Source organism: Salvia splendens, chromosome 13 (genome assembly GCF_004379255.2).
Source record: "Salvia splendens isolate huo1 chromosome 13, SspV2, whole genome shotgun sequence".
NCBI lineage: Eukaryota > Viridiplantae > Streptophyta > Magnoliopsida > Lamiales > Lamiaceae > Salvia > Salvia splendens.
The window spans coordinates 8,800,866-8,821,799 of NC_056044.1; the positions used below are offsets into that span (position 1 = coordinate 8,800,866).

At 35.8% G+C, this 20,934-nt stretch overlaps 1 protein-coding gene across 1 annotated transcript; it reads right to left on the reverse strand.

The window, feature by feature from the left end:
* Positions 1-2,790: 2,790 nt before the first annotated feature.
* Positions 2,791-3,999, reverse strand: LOC121760276 (transcription factor MYB14-like). The gene is made up of 3 exons (XM_042155928.1): positions 3,795-3,999; positions 3,446-3,575; positions 2,791-3,333 (listed from the first exon to the last, which is right to left on the reverse strand). Exons 1-3 carry the CDS (start codon positions 3,925-3,927, stop codon positions 2,940-2,942), a joined length of 657 nt encoding a protein of 218 aa, XP_042011862.1. The 5' UTR covers positions 3,928-3,999; the 3' UTR covers positions 2,791-2,939.
* Positions 4,000-20,934: the final 16,935 nt, after the last annotated feature.

Sequence of the window (20,934 nt, forward strand, 5' to 3'; positions counted from 1 at the left end):
GAATCACAATTCACTCACAAGAACATAATTATATTTCTCGAATCTGACTCAAAAGCTGAAAAATCTAAATAAAAAAGAGCAACCCTCAATTCTCAATAGCTTACGCGAAATAACGACGTCTATGCCGTCAACCGACTCATCGCCGCTGGAAGAGCTCTCAGCCGGCGGCGGAGACCACAGACCGATCTGAGCTTCTCAGCTTCGTTCTCCTCCGCCTCCGATTCTTCGCTGTCGCTGTTTTCGCACCGCTCCTGGCCGGCGCATTGTTCGCAGATGGAGACGGTGGGGGCGAACTTGCCGTCGGAGGCCGTCAATGGTGTCAGCGACTGGCAGACATCGCAGAGCATGCTCCTCGAATGCCGTGCCACGGGGAAGTTGGCGAAGTGTACGGCAGCGCAGTTCCAGCACAATCTCACCCAGATCCGAAGCGCAAAGCATCAGCAATGGCGCCCGTCCCGGCGTGTCGGAATTCCGCGGCGGACGTCCGCCATTGTGCATGGTATGCACGGATACGGAATTCCGCTGAGGACACCGCAGTTCCGCGGCGTTACGCGGAATTCCGTCGCGAAGGTGTGCGGACGTCCGCGCGGAATTCTCGTTTATTGCATTAAATTTTTTTAATTGTGGGAAGTCCTTGGAGATGTCCGCCACTGTGCAGTGGGAAGTCCTTATGACGTGGCAGTGCAGTGGGAAGTCCGTATAACGTAGCATGAGGTGTTTTTGGGAATTCCGCGGGGAATTCAGCCGGAAATTCCGCGACACTGCTGATGCTCGTAGGTGATGATTTTCAAATTGGGTGAAAATAAAATTGGAGTAATAAAATATCGAATTGTGATAAATATATTAGAGGTAATTTGCGTGAATTTGTAAATGTTGGAAAGAATAAAAGAAAAAAAGAAAAATAAATAAAAATTCAAAAATTTTCTTGCGTTTCTAAAAAATTCGCATGCCTGCATTCACCATACTGAAAGGTTAGCGAAATTAATCCTAAATTTGAACAAAAAGGTAAAGACCCGCTTTTTCTATCTTACTTTATTCCACTCTCCTATTTTAATACGCCCAACAAATTTTTTATCTTATTTTATTCATTTTTCCTACTTTAAAATATCTAAGAATATTTTCTCTCTTCACTTCTCTTTAAAATAAAAGTGCATAAAATCCGGGCCATTATATCGTCTTCTCTGGGACACAGGCACATACTCAAACTTTCTTCTCTGGGACACAGGCACATACTCAAACTTGTTCACCGTTATCATGCGTCACAAATGAGTATTTGTAGACTTGTAGGAGTAATATTTAAATTACAAGTTATATTGTAATTATCGACATTTATTATTTTATACTGTTAACAATATTTTAATAATCTTATTTTACTAACTTTATGTTAAAATACATGCATTTTTTTCTCTTATCAATTTACCAATTTCGCTTTAAGATCTATGATAATTCTAGATTTTTTTTATTTTTGTGATGCGAAGGAAATATTATACATTGTAATTATTGGGCACAGGCACTAATGATGTGTTAGATTCTCAATCTTGCAAACGAAATAAGTAAAGTACATTTTAAATTTTGTAATCAACGGGCACAAACACTAATGATGTGTTAGATTCTCAATGCAAAGGAATTAAGTGAATTAATAATGGATTATTTTGGAAGCAGACACGGACACACAGTTATATCACGTTTTAATTGTCATATATATATAGATGTAATGTCTACAACTCATTTAATTACTTTTCCACCCTATAAAAGATAGGAGTACTCTCTTTCTTCGTCCCACTATTAAGGCCACCCACAATGGGGCGCCCGATGGCACGCCCGATGGCGTCCATCGTCCTCGGGCGCGGACATTGGCACCATTGTGGGTGTCTGCCATCGGGCGCGCCCGAAGCCCACGCCCGATACATCGTCCGCGGCGTATAGCGCGGACGATGGCCATAATCCTAACCATTGGGCTACACACTAGTTGAGATATCTTGAAAACTAAATTGTTTTATACATTTATTAAGATGAAAATGTGATAAAAATTAATTTTTATAAAATGTATTAATTTTTATAAAATGTATGTAATTTTTTTAACATGATTTTTTCTAATTTTAAATCCAATTACATTACTAATAATGTGACTCTACTCTTGACTAACTCATAAGCATATGAACATTAATTTTTATAAATGTATGAACACTAATTTTTATAAATGTATTAATTTTTATAAATGAAATGGAGTTTTTTCTCAATTTTTGTAGTTATTTAAATATTTAAATAAAAGAAAATGCATAGGGTGCGCTTTAGGGCGCCCCAATGCAGGTGGGAGTATGAGGATAAAACTGATGACGTGGCGCGCCACAGGGCGCCCCACTGCTAATGGCCTAAGTAGATCCATTTTTATCATTTCCATGTATCCCTTATTAAATGTTCATTTTTGCATTTATTATGATAAATTTTATATTGTACAAACTTATTTTTCTCATAGTATTTCATTATAAAATAAATATAAAGGAGCGAGATTCATATTTTACTTACTTTTTCACCTCACTTTCTATACATTTCTTTAAAACTCGTTACGAATCAAAAAGGGAAATTTAACAAGGGACGGAGGAAGTATCATACTTGTGAGAATACACTGGATTTCCGGAAAACTTGTTTAGTGTTAAATGAAAATAAAATATATATTTGAATGCATGAGAAAAAAAAGTATTTGAAGTAATAATGAAAAAGAGAAAATATGTATAATAATGATGATTTATTTTTTTATAAAAATGGAAATGAAACATTATTATGAGGATAAATTAAAGAAGAAAGTGAGTAAGTATTATTTTTCAAGACTGATATAGTATATTGGATTGATATTTACAATTCATATATCAATATTTATGATTCTCATTCAAGATGTAGGACCATGAAAATGGATTTTTAAAAAGAAAAGTTTAAACTAATCAAAATTGGGGTAATTCTACAATATCATCAGCCTTACTAAACAAGTTGTGCCAAAAATCCATGCTTCCAGCTTCATCCTGACAAACAGATTCCGACAACGGAATTGAAGAATCGCTATTTCCAGACAACAAATCACTAGTAGCACTCCAATCATCACCGGAGAAAACCTCAGACCAGAAACTCTCGTCCATCTCCGGCAGATTCTCCGATGACACTTCACCAGACGAATGCACCGGCGAGTTCTCCTCCGATGACGAAGTCTCGTTCGCGTACATCCGGGCTTCGGGCTCGGGCCGAGATCTCTGGCTAAGCCTTTTCTTCAAGTGTGTGTGCCATATGTTTTTGATTTCGTTGTCTGTGCGGCCCGGTAATCTAGATGCAATCACAGACCACCTGCATCAACATAAAATGCGTTTTCTTATCATGTTTTGTTTATTTATATTTCTTACCAAACATATCTCTTAGTAAATCACATCGAATCAAAACAAAGTAATAAAATGCAAACCTATTTCCCAATTCTTGATGCAATTTGATGATGATTGCTTCCTCTTCATGAGTGAAATTTCCTCTCTTAATATCGGGGCGCAAGTAATTCATCCACCGCAGCCGGCAACTCTTCCCACACCTCAAAAGCCCTGTTTTGTAATTAAAGTTACGAAATAAAAATATAACTGTGTTGTTACATATCAAACAAGAGAATTCATATAAAAAAAACTAATCTATTAACAGGAATTCATTTAGTCTATAAATCCAACACTAACACTCAAATAAAAGAACTCATCCAAAAGAGTCTAAACAAATCCACAAGAGTTGCTCTAACAACTGATGTGGAACATTGAGTCCGTAACACATACCGGCCAGTTTAGGTAGGGCCCGCCAATTGGCGTGGCCGTTGTGGTTGATGAAGTTGATGAGGATGAGATCTTCGTCGGCAGTCCAAGGGCCCTTCTTCAGCCCCATTTTCTCACAGCAAGGAGCCCTCCCCATTCCTTCAACCTCCTATTTCTTCTTCTTTTTCCTTCAAAAATTGGGATTTGAAGAGAATAAATGATTCTGTGTGTGTGTATGGGATTTATATTAGTGGCACAATGATGTGACGAATCAATATTCTAATAATAATAATAATAATAATAATAAAACAAAAATGCATGCACGAGGGTGGGGTGAGGTGGGGTGGGGTTTCGAGGAAGGAGAGTGAAGAGTGAATTGAATTAAACGTGGATTTAATTGACCTGCCGCTTTGTGGCTATTTTCCAGATTGAATTTTCTATCCTTAAAATAATAAAATATAATTACCACTCTACTTACTCCTTCACTTCGGTTAGATGTAAATCCATTTTTGCAAAGTCAATTACCAATTAATTCAATTGTAACGAGGCAGTTCACATGGAAAATGGAATCACAATTGAATATTTGGTAGAATATCCAGTAGACCAGTACCCTTGGAAAAATACTCCACTCAATGCTAGTGTTGTATAATTTTATGAATTAATTGCAGTTTCAATATTGACCTCAAATAATATATATATACATCTATATATATATATAGACTTTTGATCTATACAAAACTAGATTTAAATACAGAAACACAGAACAATATCATACGTATGACACTTTTAGGTCATAGTTAGTTAATTTTATGCCATGCTAACAAAGCATGACCTAAAATGATCTTAGCATGACATTAAACCCAAATATTATAATATGACCTAAAATTGCTTAATTATGACATTCCGTGTTTTTGGTTAATTATTGACTATTAGATCATCTAATCCTAGAGCCAAGATTTGGGCTACATTTCTGGATTTAAATGTATTTTTATTTTGATCATCTCCTATATATATATATATATGCATAGGTTTTGATAAATACAGTTACAAATTCAATTTTGAAAACATTAACCGATCTCATCACCAGACGAATTATAATATGAATATGAATATGAATATGTTAAATGATACTCATACTCCAACTTTTCATAAATATATTAATTGAATATAACAATATATTAAAATGACATACAAACATGATTTAGTATAATAGCAATTTCAAAATTTCGTAATATTTTCTTCATCCACAAAATATAATCTAATCTTTTCATTTTCATTTATATATCAAAATTCATCTCATTTATAATATAATCTCATCTTTTCATTTTCATTTATATATCAAAATTCATCTCATCTATTTATCTTTCTCTCTCATATTGTGTCCACATTTTTTTTTCTCTCATATCTATCAAAATTCGTCTCATCGTTTCACTTAATTTCTCTGGATGGAGTGAGTATTTAGGTGGATTGAAAAATAAACATGTTTGCGCATTAAATTTCATACTTATATAGGGCAAATTGAAAAATCAGAGAGATGTATAGAGGTTAGAAGGTTAAATAAGTATTGTAACTTTTCATGATATTTTCCCCATCATTCAGATATGGCAAATCTTTGGGGATTTTGCTTGCCATCAAAACTAATAAAAAAATTAAACGAAAATACAGACAAAATTTGACCTCCACATAATATTTCAAAATTAAACACTACTGTTTTCTTTTACATCGACTCACTATAGGCTAGCGCAGGTAAAATTTGTGACTTAAGTAGAGACTATCTTGGGTACGTCGGAATTAGATTCTATTTAATCCCTGGTTAATTATTAATCGATATTAACTAATACACATAAAAACCAAATATAGAAAAATATTTACTATCATATTTGTAAAGAGTTTTAAATATAAAACTAGAGAAAAGATAAATGTACATAACATAATATCCTTAAATTTTTAAATTTAATCAAAAATTAATTTTGTTATTTATTACTCCCTCCGTTTCTTCATAGTTGAGGCGAAACTTTTCGGCACGGAGTTTAAGAAAGGGATGTTAAGTGTGTTAAATAAATAGATAAAAAAAGTAAGAGAGAGAAAAAGGTGAAGATAATAAAGTAGAAAGTGAATAAAGTAGAGAGAATAAAGTAAGAGAGAGTAAAGTAAGAGAGGGTAAAGTAATTACTATGTATGGAAATTACTCAACTATGAAGAAATTTCCCTAAATGGAAAAATGACTCAATTATGAAGAAACGGAGGGAGTACTATATTATATGTAGCAATAACAAAGAAGTGATATATAAATTTTATGTCAAATCGTAACATGATATCGAGCTTGATTCGAATTAATTATACAATATTTAGTAAAAAATATATTTTTTTCTTAAATATACAAATATTTAAGTTAAAATTTCAATTTTTTTTTCGAAGTGTTGCAAATAATTAGTATGAAATTTATTTTAAATCAATTAATGTTTATAAATCAATTTTCAATGTAAAATGTTAAAACCAAGTTCGATTATGTACGTACAATTATGTACATTTATCACTACCCATAAAACTATTCTTAATTTCCATTAATATAAATAAAATGTAAATATATCCATGCATAATTACTAAATCACCTCTTGCAAACTACTACCTCCGTCCCACATTAAGTGTCACATTTAATGTTGGCACGAGTTTTAAGAAATGTAAAGAAAATCAAGTTGAATAAGTTAGTGTATTATGAGTCTCACTTATATATATTAGTTTTATAACAAAATGTGAGTAGAATTGGTTAGTGGAATGTGTGGTCTACTTATCATTTATTGTGGGGCGGAGGTAGTAATATTTAACTATCTAGGGATGAGAGATTTCGAAAAAAGAGTCTTAATTCGCATGCCTTTCGAAATATGGGATCGTGACATGCGATTTTTTCAGAATAAGGAATTTTCAAAATTTTATCTTTTTATCTTTTTTTTATTATTTCTCTTACAATCTTTTTAAATGGACTAAATTACCCCCTAATATTTTTACCACAATTTTAATATATTTTACTCCAATTTTATTTTTTTGTCAGTAAATCCAAATCTCTACGGCTAAAATCAATGCCTGGATATTCAGATCGACAGCTCCGAATAATCGCATAAAAATTCTGCCGCCGTGACTTAACCACGTTTCCTCCCGGTAAAATTGCTGCAATGAATCCAAAATCTTCTTCCGAACACATTAAACCGACCTGAATCCGCTGCACGAACTGTATGAAGCGGTGGCGGTTTAACTCTAGACGCTGCTTCCACCGGCGGAGGAGCAGCTCCGATTTGCCTGCCGTAATCCCAATGGATTGAATCACAATTCACTCACAAGAACATAATTATATTTCTCGAATCTGACTCAAAAGCTGAAAAATCTAAATAAAAAAGAGCAACCCTCAATTCTCAATAGCTTACGCGAAATAACGACGTCTATGCCGTCAACCGACTCATCGCCGCTGGAAGAGCTCTCAGCCGGCGGCGGAGACCACAGACCGATCTGAGCTTCTCAGCTTCGTTCTCCTCCGCCTCCGATTCTTCGCTGTCGCTGTTTTCGCACCGCTCCTGGCCGGCGCATTGTTCGCAGATGGAGACGGTGGGGGCGAACTTGCCGTCGGAGGCCGTCAATGGTGTCAGCGACTGGCAGACATCGCAGAGCATGCTCCTCGAATGCCGTGCCACGGGGAAGTTGGCGAAGTGTACGGCAGCGCAGTTCCAGCACAATCTCACCCAGATCCGAAGCGCACAGCATCAGCAATGACGCCCGTCCCGGCGTGCCGAAATTCCGCGGCGGACGTCCGCCATTGTGCATGGTATGCACGGATACGGAATTCCGCTGAGGATACCGCAGTTCCGCGGCGTTACGCGGAATTCCGTCGCGAAGGTGTGCGGACGTCCGCGCGGAATTCTCGTTTATTGCATTAAATTTTTTTAATTGTGGGAAGTCCTTGGAGATGTCCGCCACTGTGCAGTGGGAAGTCCTTATGACGTGGCAGTGCAGTGGGAAGTCCGTATGACGTAGCATGAGGTGTTTTTGGGAATTCCGCGGGGAATTCAGCCAGAAATTCCGCGACACTGCTGATGCTCTTAGGTGATGATTTTCAAATTGGGTGAAAATAAAATTGGAGTAATAAAATATCGAATTGTGATAAATATATTAGAGGTAATTTGGTGAATTTGTAAATGTTGGGAAAGAAATAATAAGAAAAAAAGAAAAAATAAATAAAAATTCAAAAATTTCTTGTTCTGAAAAATTCGCATGCCTCGATCCCATATTCTGAAAGGTTAGCGAAATTAATCCTAAATTTTGAAAGACCCGCTAATTGAGACCATTATTTCGAAATATGTCGTTAGAGAATCGAGTCAAACGGAAATTATTTTTATGTAACTATGTCCAATTTAATCGAATCAATTTCAATCATACTTGGTATATTTTAATCTTTTTATATAAATGGGAGCCATGTATATAATAATTAATGAAATAAAATATGACATAAATCATGTTCAATAAAATTGATTTAATGTCGACTCAAACCACTGAGAATACTAAAATTAATAAAAATGAGAGCCATTATTATGTGTGTCCATTAGCCATGTATGTGTGTGCGAAGTCAAAAATAAGCAAGTGGACATAAAGTGTCGTCATGCAATACAATACTATTGAACTATTCTGCATTATACTTATTTTGAATACTTATGCAGATAATACAAGGAGAAATGGCAAAACAGAAAAGTCAACAGAAGAAGCTAAATAGTTGCAGGTTAGACCATCCCCATCCGTGCTCTTGCCAACGAACACAGATATGGGCTCGGACCCACTTTTACTCCATGTCCTTAGCTAAGAGCACGACACTCACATCAGTGTTCTTCCTCAAGGACAAGCTCAAGGGTCCCACCATTCTATTATTCAATTTAAATACAAACATTTCCACAATATTAAAATGCATTAAAATTACCCGTAAGACTATTACAAATTATAAAAAAAAATAAAAATAACATAATTAAAATTCTAAAAATTAAAAATTACATAATTAAAATCCTAAAAATTAAAAAGTACATAATTAAACTCCTAAAAAATAAAAATTACATAATTAAAGGCTAAAATTACCCCCGTGGAAGACTATTCATCCGGCTCTACCCCCAATGTTCTTTGGAGACCCCGTATCATTGCCACATGCGATCAAAGTTGCTCGGGGGTCATAGTTGACCTATCGGCCAAATTGAGCTGGGCCAAAACCCCCACAACGAGTTGGTGGGGGGTTGAGGTGGCACAAAGGGAGCGGGAGCGGGAGCGGGATTGGGGGCGGATGGAGTCGCGGCATGACAGCGGTTGGCCGTCAACTTCTTCCTTCCTTGCGGCCGGCGTTGAGAACTGCTAGGGCCGGCGTCGGGGCTACCCAAGTTAGCTCCGGTCGGCTGGGTGGACACCTCATCAGAGCCGGCGTCGGATAGGGATACCAACCTCGACCGTTTGCTAGAGGAGCTAGAGGAGGATCATACGCATCCCCTATACTTCGGATGCACTCGCACCTCCTGCCAACCATTGAGGTACTTGAACGGTTTGTAGGTCGCCAACGCGGCACTGATGATGTCGACCTCGCTTCTGCCGCTCCCCGCCGACCGCTCTTCCTGGAGGTAATACCTCTGGAACTTTTGGATTTCTTCGTTGGCTCTGTATATGGCATTGCACATCATACTGTCGTTGCGCTCGATTGTTCCAACCGGCCGGTTTTGATTGTACCGGCGACAGGCGCGCCACCAAAAATGGTCCCCGGATTGGTTCGTGCCAATCTCCGGATCCTCGGAGATAGACAAAAACGCTTTGAATAATTGATCCATCTCCCCGGGAGTGTACGAGGTGCGGATACCACGAGTAGGAAGATGAGGAGTTTGAGAGCTGCCGCTCCCTCTCGCACTATGTACGGGTGGTTCGGGTGCCCACCCGTATTGCCCATCGGGGGCATCTTGGTCTTCCACTGGGTAAGGCCGATAGCCACCCGGAGCTTGCGAACTTTGGGTTTGAGGAGGGTAAGCATGCACAAATCGAACCGGCCCGGTGGTTAACCGCCGGTTCATGAACCGGAACCGGGACCGGCAATGGCGGTTTCGCAGTTCAGGCGGGCCGATTCAGGATCGGGGAAATCTTGAACCGTGAACCGGCGGTTCGCCGGTTCAAACCGACTGTTCAACGGGTCCAACGACTGATTCCGGCTATGGGGGCAGGGTTGCAGGCGGGGGTTGCAGAAAAATCGAAGGTTTTTGACGAAAACCGCCGGTTCATGACGGTTCCGGTTCTTTTTCAGGTGGCATGGCATAGGGTGCAGTGTATAGGCCTGAAAACCGGTCAGAAACCGCCGGTTTTCGGCCAGAAACCGGCGGTTTCCGTCAGAAACCGTTGACTAAACCGCCGGTTTTCAGCCGAATTTGAAATTTCAATTTTTTTTATTTCTTCCAATTTTACTCCTATAAATACCCCACTTCCCCCTGCATTTTTACTCACCCCATTCTTGTGTTAACAAATATTTCATTCTCAATCTCCCTTTCTCTATTCTCTCTAATTGCTCAAGTTGTTTACTAGTTGCTACTTACTACTATATTTGTTGTTGTGTTCTTAATTTACCATTTATTCCATACTCCATATTCCATCCATACTACTTTCATTTATCACTATGTCTTCTTCTCGTGGTGGACCGGGACGTGGTGATCGGGGCAAAGGAATTGCCCAAGATCAAAGTAGTCATCCCTCAAAATCAAGGCGACCTAGTCGTCGAGAAGTTATGGAAGAGGTTTCCCGAGTGGCGGATGAACGCCTGCAAGTAAGTTCTAAAAAATTAAATTATTTTTACAATTCATAATTTCATAAGATTGAGTTTTTTAATTTTTTTTGTTTTCCTAATTAAACTTCAACTTATATTATATTTATAGATATAAGAAGATCATAGGATGGCCATGCTACTCGCTGAAATGCATCAAGGCGGGGGCGGTGGTTCCTAACAAAATGACGAGTACGACGTGTCTATATCGTCGGACTCGGACAACAATGATGATAGATCTCACTCTCGTATTCCGTCTAGCACCGACGGAAATGAGGGGATGCCTCCTCCCCCTCCACCCACTAATACTACAAAAGTTTTGAAATCTGATATTTTTGTTAAACACTACAAGAAGGTCCCGGTGGTGATTCCAAGTCCTCATGATCCGCACTCTCAAGAAGAGACATTGGCGTTTCATGAGTATTGTAACTATTGTGATAAAGTCTACAAATTTGTGAGTGGTGGGGGGATATGACACCCTCCGTCGTCATTTGGTGACAAAGCATCCGGTGGAATGTGGCACTACCTCTACCCAAACCCAACTAAACTTTCAACCAGGTGGCTCAGGTTCGTCAGGTACGCCTCTTTTTAAATATGATCAAAAAAAATTTTCTGACGTTATGACTAGATGGGCTGCAATGAAACATTTTCCTTTTAATGTTTATGATGACAAAAAGTTTGAGGTTACTATGCAAAGTGGTTTAAACGTAGCTATAAAAAGAATAGGTCGAATGACCGTTCAACGATCTACCGTTAGACAATGTTTAGAGAAAAATGTTGAATTATCACGTTATTTAGTTAACTTGGGCCACAAAGTGAACATTTGCTCAGATGTATGGACTGATTATTTTAACCGACATTCATACATGGGCATTACAGTTCACTTTGTGGACAATAGTTAGACTTTGAACAAGCGTTTAATTGGTTTTAGAGAATTTGAGACACCACACACTGCACCTGAAATTGCTTATTTAATTATTCAAGTTTTGAATTAGTTTCAATTATGCAATAAGATATTTTCTATTGGTTTTGATAATGCAACTGCCAATACCGCAAGTATTGGTGATTTGATTGCGGCTTGTGCTCCGGTTGTTGGAGGTAAGTATTTTCACCAAAGATGCATATGTCATATTTTAAATTTATGTGTACAAGATGCGCTTGAATTATGGCAAAAGCATGTTAGTCCTATTAGAACTGCAGTTAGATTAATCCATCAAAAGTCAGCTATTGTCAAAGCTTGGAAGAAATATTTCCATCAAAAGAATGTAAGATATACGAATTTTACTATGGATGTGTCTCATAGATGGAATTCGACATATGATTGTCCGAATTCTACTTTGACGCATAAAGATTCTTTATGTGATTTTTATAGAACCTATCTCGTTCATGATTTATATCTTTCGCATAGTTGTTGGGAACATAGTGTGGCTTTATTTAAATTGTTTAAATATTTAAAAAATGCTACTGTTGAATTGTCGGGTGTTTATTATTGCACTGATGTTCGTGTTTTAGAGCATTGCATGTATATATCACTTGGTTTTAAAACTGCAATGAAAAATGCTTCATCTTCACCTGAATTGATGTGTGTTTTATATTATATGATTGAAAAATGGCTTAAGTATTTCAGTGAGATTCCAACAGTGTTTTTGATTGCAAAGGTCTTGGATCCAAAATGGAAATTAGCCGGTACCTCCAAGATTTTAGATTTTTATTATAACATTTTGAGTTCTATTGATCTTGGTCCACTTCAAGCAATCCAATCGGATATCAGTGATGAATTTGGAGTAGACCTTTCCGAAACATTTCAAATAAACCTCCCGGACCGGTCAATTATCCAACAAACCTTCGTGTTAAATTTGCGTGCTCTCTACACCGAATATGAAACCAAGTATAACAATGTCCACCAAGTCAGAAGATCCCCCTCCTCCACAACATAACTACGGCTTCGCATTTCAAGCCGATTATGATGACCCCGACGCGCAATCCCAATTAGCCGACCTATACAGCTATAGCACCGGCGGAAGGTCCTCAGGTATGGTAAGTGAATTAGATTTATATTTCGATTCACTCTTTCCCTTTGGTGATGAAGTTCCTACTCCTCCCGCCCAAATCGACGTCCTCGATTGGTGGGGAACCCACGAGAAAGATTTTCCCATACTTGCATCAATGGCCAAGGAGATTTTTTCTATTCCGGCTTCCACTGTCGCCGTCGAGTCTGCTGTTAGTGTTGGCTCGCGTGTGTTCGATGAATCAAGAAGTAAGCTCTCCGCGAAAAATATGGAAGCCGTGATGTTACTTGATGATTGGGCCAAAGCTGACGTTAGAGAATAAGAAAATGATTGGGATGATCGTCAGGAGGGATCACAAGATGAATTCACTGGGGATGAATCGCAGGCCAACCGTCAACCGCCGCCGGCCAAGCCAAATAGGTAAGTAAGGTAAGAGAACTACGTGAGCTTTGATTCCCTAATGCAAATGAGCATTGGGGATACGTAAGCACCTCAACTTAAATTTTAAATTTAAGTTGAGCTCAAGTCCTTTTTCCTTTATTTCTTTTTTTCCCATTGGTTCCTACTTTAAAAATATGCAAATACAATTTGTATTTGTATATACTCTAGTCGATGAAGTAGATTTCTCTATAAGGCTAAATCCGGGAAACTTTTGACAATTCTACTATAATTGTTGATTGTTAGACTAAACTCAACATTTAAAGTTGAATTGCTAAATGTGTCCTTAATTTAGTTATGTAGAAAGATCTCCTTCGCAGATTAAAAGTATATAACTTCTAAGTCTTTTTTGTAATTTGTAATTAGCTTCGTTGTTGACTAGTAGTTTCGTTTGTATATAAATTTTTGTTTAAGAATTCAAGGCCTCAAGATTTTTGTGATTTGTAATTGTTGTAACGTGTAATCTCAATAAAATTGCAACTTTCATCGTGATTTTTTGAATTTTATTTATGCACATTTCATACATAAACAAATAAAAAAAATGTAAAAAAAAAAATTAAAATTGGACGAACCGCCGAACCGGAACCGGAACCGGCGGTTCAGGCAGAAAACTGGCGGTTTTGAACCGCCCCGTAAACCGGCGGTTTTTTTAACCGGAACCGGAACCACCGGGACCCTTGGCGGGTCGGTTCCAGTTCATGGGAAACGTGAACCGTGAACCGCCGGTTCATGAACCGTGTGTAAGCCTAGAGGAGGGGCCGAAATTTTCGTTTCCGGACTAGGAAATGGTTGCAAGCCGAACCATTCGTGGTTCCAACCGAGGGAGTCGGAGGGGTGATCGCCGGAGCCGGACATTTTTTGTTGTAAGAGTGAAAGAAAGATTGAGAATTATAAGAATGTAAATGAGAGAATTTAGATGAGAATTGTGTAGTGTGGTATGAAATTTTTTGTGTGGAAGTGAGGGTATTTATAGATGAAAATGTGAATTTTTGGGGAAAAAATTGAAAAATAAATTAAAAGTGGGGAAAAAACGGATAAAATTTTTTGGGAAGTGGGAAAATATATACATTTTTATTTTTAATCAGATTTTTTAATTAAAATCCGATTTTTTTTAAAAAAAAAGGAAATTCCAACGGCATTGCCTTTGGCCAATCAGGCATTGACACGCGTGCTGCTCGCTGGCACGGACATGCTCGATGCATCAAGCAGCGCCGCACCAACGGCAAGAGCGCAGCGGCAAGCAGCGGTGTGCCGCGCCGCTGGCACGGACGGACGGACGCCGTGGTGTCACCGCTGGATGCTCTTATAATAAATGTAATTTCCCAAGCATTTGCACACTATCAAGTACTTCTATCAACCAAAAATGACCTATTATATTATATACAGAATGAATAATGAATTTGATATCCGGTAAATGTAAATTGAATATTTCTCGTAATTCATGAAAATAAACAAGAGAATTCCAAGCTAAGATTTTTACCATTTTGTTTTTTAGGACTATTCTCTTTTCTCTTATTTCTGTTTATTATCTCCTTTTTTTCTCTTAATTGACAACTTTATTTAATACAACTAAAAATGTCAACTTATATTTATCATTAGAATAATGTTTTATGTTTAATTTAATGCTTAAATTTAATACTGAAAACAATAAATTTATTTCTTCATTACTAATCTTTGGGAAATATATAAACTTAGTTATTTAATTAATTTATGTTCTTTCTATTTTAGGATTTTTTTTCTCTCGAGATCCATTTTTCAATAACAATATTTCAATCACTTTTTCTTTCTATATTTCTCTCATTTTTTCAATTGTGCATTAAAGACTTGTCTCACTATTAAATCTGTTTAGTGTTATACCACACTAGTGTCATCTTATTTCGTTAAGGTTTGGAAATATTCGGACCAACACTTCAACCTTTCGCACACGTATTAAAGGCCTATCTAGGTTATGAAATACGCTTTTTCTTTTGTTAAGAGCTTACAGTGTTACCTTAAAGTGTACGACGCTCACAACTAGTCTACTTTAACAAAAGACTTTGGCTTGTTTTTGTTTCTTATGTATTTAAATATGTAAAACAATCATTAAATGTACAAACATAACACATTGTGACAAAAATAATCTGTTTTATTCCTTGAAAATAAACAAAGAGTTTTTACAATATACAAGCACTCGAAATATGCTTTAAAATATATAAAAAACTCTAACAAAATATTCTGTAGAAAACAAGTAAAAATATGAATAACGAGAAGATGAATGTCACAGAGAAGAGTTGTGCAGATGGAAGTCTTCAACTTGTTGATCAAAACCTACTTGATTTATTCCTCTTGCTCTAGGACGAAAATAAGATGTTTGGGCGTGAATAGTTGTGGTTGAAGTCGTGTTTGTGGCCCTTTTATAGGCAGGCTTCCGAATCTGATTCGCATACATCCCAACAAGTCGTTGAGTCACCATTCAGCGACTCACTGGGCCTTCTACAGAGTAATGGGTGTTTCAACGAGTTGCTAAGTTGTCACTCAACGAGTCGCTGACTCGGTTCTGGACTTCTTGTAGGTCCTAGCGAGTCGCTGAGTTGCAACTCAGCGAGTTGCCTAGACTCTTCTGTCCTCGATTTCGTTCCGAGCTCTTTCTCACTCCATTCTTCACTTGTTTTGAACTCTTTTTCTACACAATTTCACAAAACAGTCAAAATACTGAATAAGATAAGATATAAATATGCCCTCTTAACGACCAAATATCGATCAAAATAACTCACATCCTATCTCTAAATTCATGCAAAACTACCTATCGTGAACGTTTGCAGAATCTGTCCGGAAGTCTTCTTGATTTAGGAGACTAACAACACTGATGTAGTATAATACTGAATAAATAGTGAGATAAATTTTTTTTGTCTAAATCAGAAATGAAAAGGTCTTGGTGATTGTTATTTCTATATATTTATAATATTGAGTACACGACATTAACTATACATAAAGTGTGAATAGTACGTGAAATTTACTTTCGTAGTATAGTGTTCCGCATTTTAATAAAAATTGCCAGATATTTTTCCATACATAATATATATTTCATCCGTATGCGATATAATAGTTCAATATGTATTGTACATTCTTAATTAGAAATGTACTTTTTTAATTTTAGGTAATTGGATCACAAATTTGCCTAAATCATCGCAGGTATATTTTACTGTAAAACTAATTAATAGAGCAAATAAAAATGAAATTTATATTCTATTAATTCTTTTTTATCCATTTTCATTAATATTAAAAAGGGATATATTATACTTCCTCTCTCCCATAAAAATAATTATACTTTCTTTTTCGTCTGTCCCTTAATATTTCATTTTCATTGATGAAAAGTTCTCCCAAATTCATTACCTATATGTATCAATTTATTTATAACTCATATCACCAGGACTCATCATTAAACACTAATAATAATATGAAAAATAATATCCACTAATATACTATTTGAACTACTATTCTGTTCATCTCTCTTACTTTACCAATTATACATTAATTCTCGTACCGTTCCAAATATTTTTAATTTTTTGGGACGGGGAGAGTATTACGAACGGGGAGAGGGTATAAGAGCTAGGGTACCATATTGCATAAGATTGTTTCATCTTTGAAATGACTCAAAATTCACAAATTCAACTTTATATTCCGAATCATATTGTAATATTTCGAATTCAATTTATATTCAGAACCATAATGTAATAAAGAATCATACTAGTGAATCAAAAGTCATATTCAGAACCATAATGTAATAAAGAATCATACTAGACACGAATATATATAATTAGATCTAGCTAGATCTCAATTTACTTTCCAATATTTGTCTTGACTTTTAAGCTGAAAAATCTTTTGGCTGCCGCAATAAGAAGACAATATTGGGAGAAAATGTTGTTTCAAAACCAAAATTATTTTTAGTATGACTATTCAAAAGTTAGATGAACAGCATGATTTATACAAGTATTCTTGCATTCACAGCATGAAACCAAAACCAGTGATATTGAAATTTGAATCTGACTAGTTGTGTGCGGCATGTAATTTTTAATCAAATCAGTGTTTATATTTTTCGAGACAAATAAAATAATAAAATAAAATAAACTAAAACAGAATATTTTTTTGATCCACTTTCTCTCACCGTACATCTCAGGTCCTACATTTAATAACCTTTATTTAATGTTGAATCGACATATTTAACTAGTGGTCATATATTTACTAATATTAACACCGAGCTATGCACGAGACATAAGAGTTTTAAATAATGAATATAAAATATAATAAATATATAGAAAATAAGAATTGAAAGCAATATGGAGATTTAAAAAAACAGAAATGTACTTATCTTGTCTCACTCAAAATGAAGAATTTACTACTCCCCAGTGAATGAAACATTTATGCAATTTTAATTTATAATCTAAGTGAAGTAAAAATAATAAAATTAATGACAAAAATAAGATGTGTGACTAATGATCTAAGAGTATGAATTAATTAGAATAAGATACACAAATAAAGAAAATATGTGTGAGTAAAGATGTTTATTGAAAGTGCTATGCAAGTCATTAATCCAAATAAAAGGCAAATTAATATATAAATTTAATAGCTTAATTTATAAAAAATTAATTTTAAAAAAATATATGGAATATTAAACATATCCACATTAAATATATGAATAATTTAAATCATATAAATTTAAAACTTCTTTGAGAAGTCAAGTTAGAAAATTTATATTATCCAATAATCACATTTTAGTTGACTGTTTATTTCTTTCTTTTAATTTCAGACCATAGCATAACTTGATATATATTGCCAAAGACTAAATGAATTTTTTATATTGAAAATAATAAATTTCTTACTTCCCGCCACATATACGTATAAAAAGTAAATTACTACTATCACTTAAAATAACGAAAATATTTTTTGCATCTTGTTTGTTTTGAATAATGTGAGAATTTACTCTACTCTTTATATTAAGAAGTTATACAAACTTTATAAGTTAGATTTAATTTTAAATATATATAATGTCATCTCATTCCTTAGTTTAATCTATAAACTTAGTAGTATTGTTTAATTAGAGGCGAATTAAAATATAAGAACTAAAAACTTTAATTGAGTAAATATAGGATGGAAATTGTAAGCATTACATATATGTGTTGTCGTTTAGCTTGTGAATTAATTCGGAGAAAAAGTATTGCAATAAATGATTAAATCTCAATTTTAACCTAAATAAATGGAAGGCAAACTAAACTCTCTAGCACAATTCCAATTTAACTCAAATATAAGTCTAATTAATATATAAATTTAATAACTTCATTATAAAAAAAATTTAATGGTAGTGCACTATTTAAATGTGTTTTAAAACTTTTTCAAGAAATTAGCATTTTATTGGGCTATTATTTGTCCAATTGTTTTTGCCTTAAAAAATTATTTTTAAATAGAAGACACCTCATCTTTCCATTATCCCTCCAAAAAGGGCATTAAAGACTTTTCATCAAACTTGCACTTTAGATTAGGATGGATTTGCATCGATTTTTTCCCCTGGTTTTGCCTTTTATGTCTAAAGCCATTCACTAGTGGACCTTGATATCAAACTATATGCGAATAAAAATAGCATGATTAAATATTTGTAAATTAATCAAAGTAACGATGTAGATTAATTTTATTAGCACGAATGTATTTGAATACGATATGAGCGTCATAGGTTGAGTTCAGATAATAATAATAATAATAATAATAATAATAATAATAATAATAATAATAATAATAATATTATTAATCTGAATTAATCTAATAAAATTTCAGCAGCTAAGAGTTCAATCTTGAATTTACTACCAGATTAGAAAGGTGAGTGACCCATTCAAATTGCCGGACCTACCATAATTATAACTAATATATCTTAGTCCACCAAATTAATATTCTACGTAAAATAAAATTAATGATCATGCATGAATCTCGAAAGCAGCCTACCTCAATTACACAAGTGGTCATTCAACACTTTTAAGTCCACTAAACTTTAACACAATACTTTTTATATAATAAGAGTTATTTTGTTAAGATTATTCTGAGTGTGTAATAATTAATTAGCTTCTTACATCTTGCAAAATGTTTCTGAGAGTTGATTTAGCGTAAAGAATGATACACAAAGGCATCGAATTTCAAACATTTGGCACATGCTTAAATCACGAGTTAAAAATTCAAACATCAAAAAGACTTTGCATGATTTTAGGGATCAATATCCCTTAATTTCAAACTGCAAAAAACAAATTATAAAGTTCATAGGAAATAGTACTAGAATTATGTTAAAATTTGTGATTTTAGGGACCAATATCCCTTTAAAATTCAAGACTCAAACTTAAATATCAATGATTTATTTCAGAGAGAGAGTATTTAATTCCATAAGATACTAGCATACGTTTTAAAATATTTATATTTGTGATAACAGAAGTTGATCAAATTTAGATGTACATATAAATGAATGATACTCCAGAAGTTTAGGTAATGAGTCAGTAATTATTGTTGAGTTATGGGCATGATTTACAGCTTGTATGGGACAACGACATACGAAATATTGAATTCAAGAGCAACAACTAAGCTGCGGTATTTAAGATCAATTCAGATAAGAGGGGATGGAAGTTGCTTCGGTTGTTACAAGATCAATTCAAATGATTTTTGACTAATAATAAATGTTACAAGACATTTAATTTTATTAAATTAAATGCAATAGCGTCGATCTACGTTCCGAGTAGATGACCGTAGTATATTCATTTTCTCAAATCCGATTCCCGGTGAGTGAGAAATAATATATTAAAGTTGGTCACAATAAAGCTAGAAATGAGCTATGTGAAAAGACTAAGGGATTAATTAACTATGTGTTAATTATCCCACATCGAAGATGATAAACTTCTTTGATTAAGTATTTAATCAGAAGAATTATCATGTGTAATAATTATCGTGGAATAAGACGGGTGACAGAGTCCAGTGAGCGCCGCCGCCTCCCGCGAGCCATGTCCCGTGCCCCGTGCACCTGGTGCCTGGTGCCTGGTACCTTGGTTCTTGGCAATTGGTCTTTGGGTGGTCTTTGTGCTGTTCTTTGGAGCTAGTTGTTGAGCGTGGTTCGTGCCCCACTTGTTCTTTTCAGACCAACCCAAACTCCACTCTATCCCCGACGGGTCTTGGTCCACGTCATGGACCCCGACGCACAACGGGAGTCAAAAGGTCCCCGCTAGACCCTGACTCACAACAGGAGTCAAAAGGTCCCCGTTGGACCCCGACGAATAACGGGAGACAAAAGGTCCCCGATGGACCCCGTCGGTCTATGGTGTAGCATGTACAGGTGCGTCGTGTCTCTTCAGCTCCCACTGGCTAGTGCACCAGTCAATAACCCCCGGCGGTTACAGTCAAGCCATCATGGCACACATAACGGCTGTTGACTCCATCAATGCCCTGCAGGTGGACTTGGCCTATAAATAGGCATGCATCCATTGCATTCTAGACAAATAACATACTCAAGCATTTTGCATACACGCTCTCTCCATCTCTGCATAAACTTCCCGTCGAAGCTCTGCCCCCGCCTCACTCTCGTTCGTCGGAGCTCTGCTGCTAGCGGTGCTGCTACTTCAGAGACGAAACCGTTTTATCTTTGGGGACGACACGCCAAACCGTGAGCACTACCGGGGCGTATCTCGTCTTGCGGAAAGAGGACTCCTCGGCTCGGCTTACCGCTTTCCACAAGTTTTCCGTGTATTTTTGTTCAATATTTTCCGTGTAATTTCTTTTATTTTCCATTGTAATTTCGCCCAACAAGACTTTTATCTCATTCTACAACAATCGCAAGACGAGATATTCTTGCCACTAAAGGAGTTTACACACCAACTGAACTTAAATCAACACCTTGGCTTGG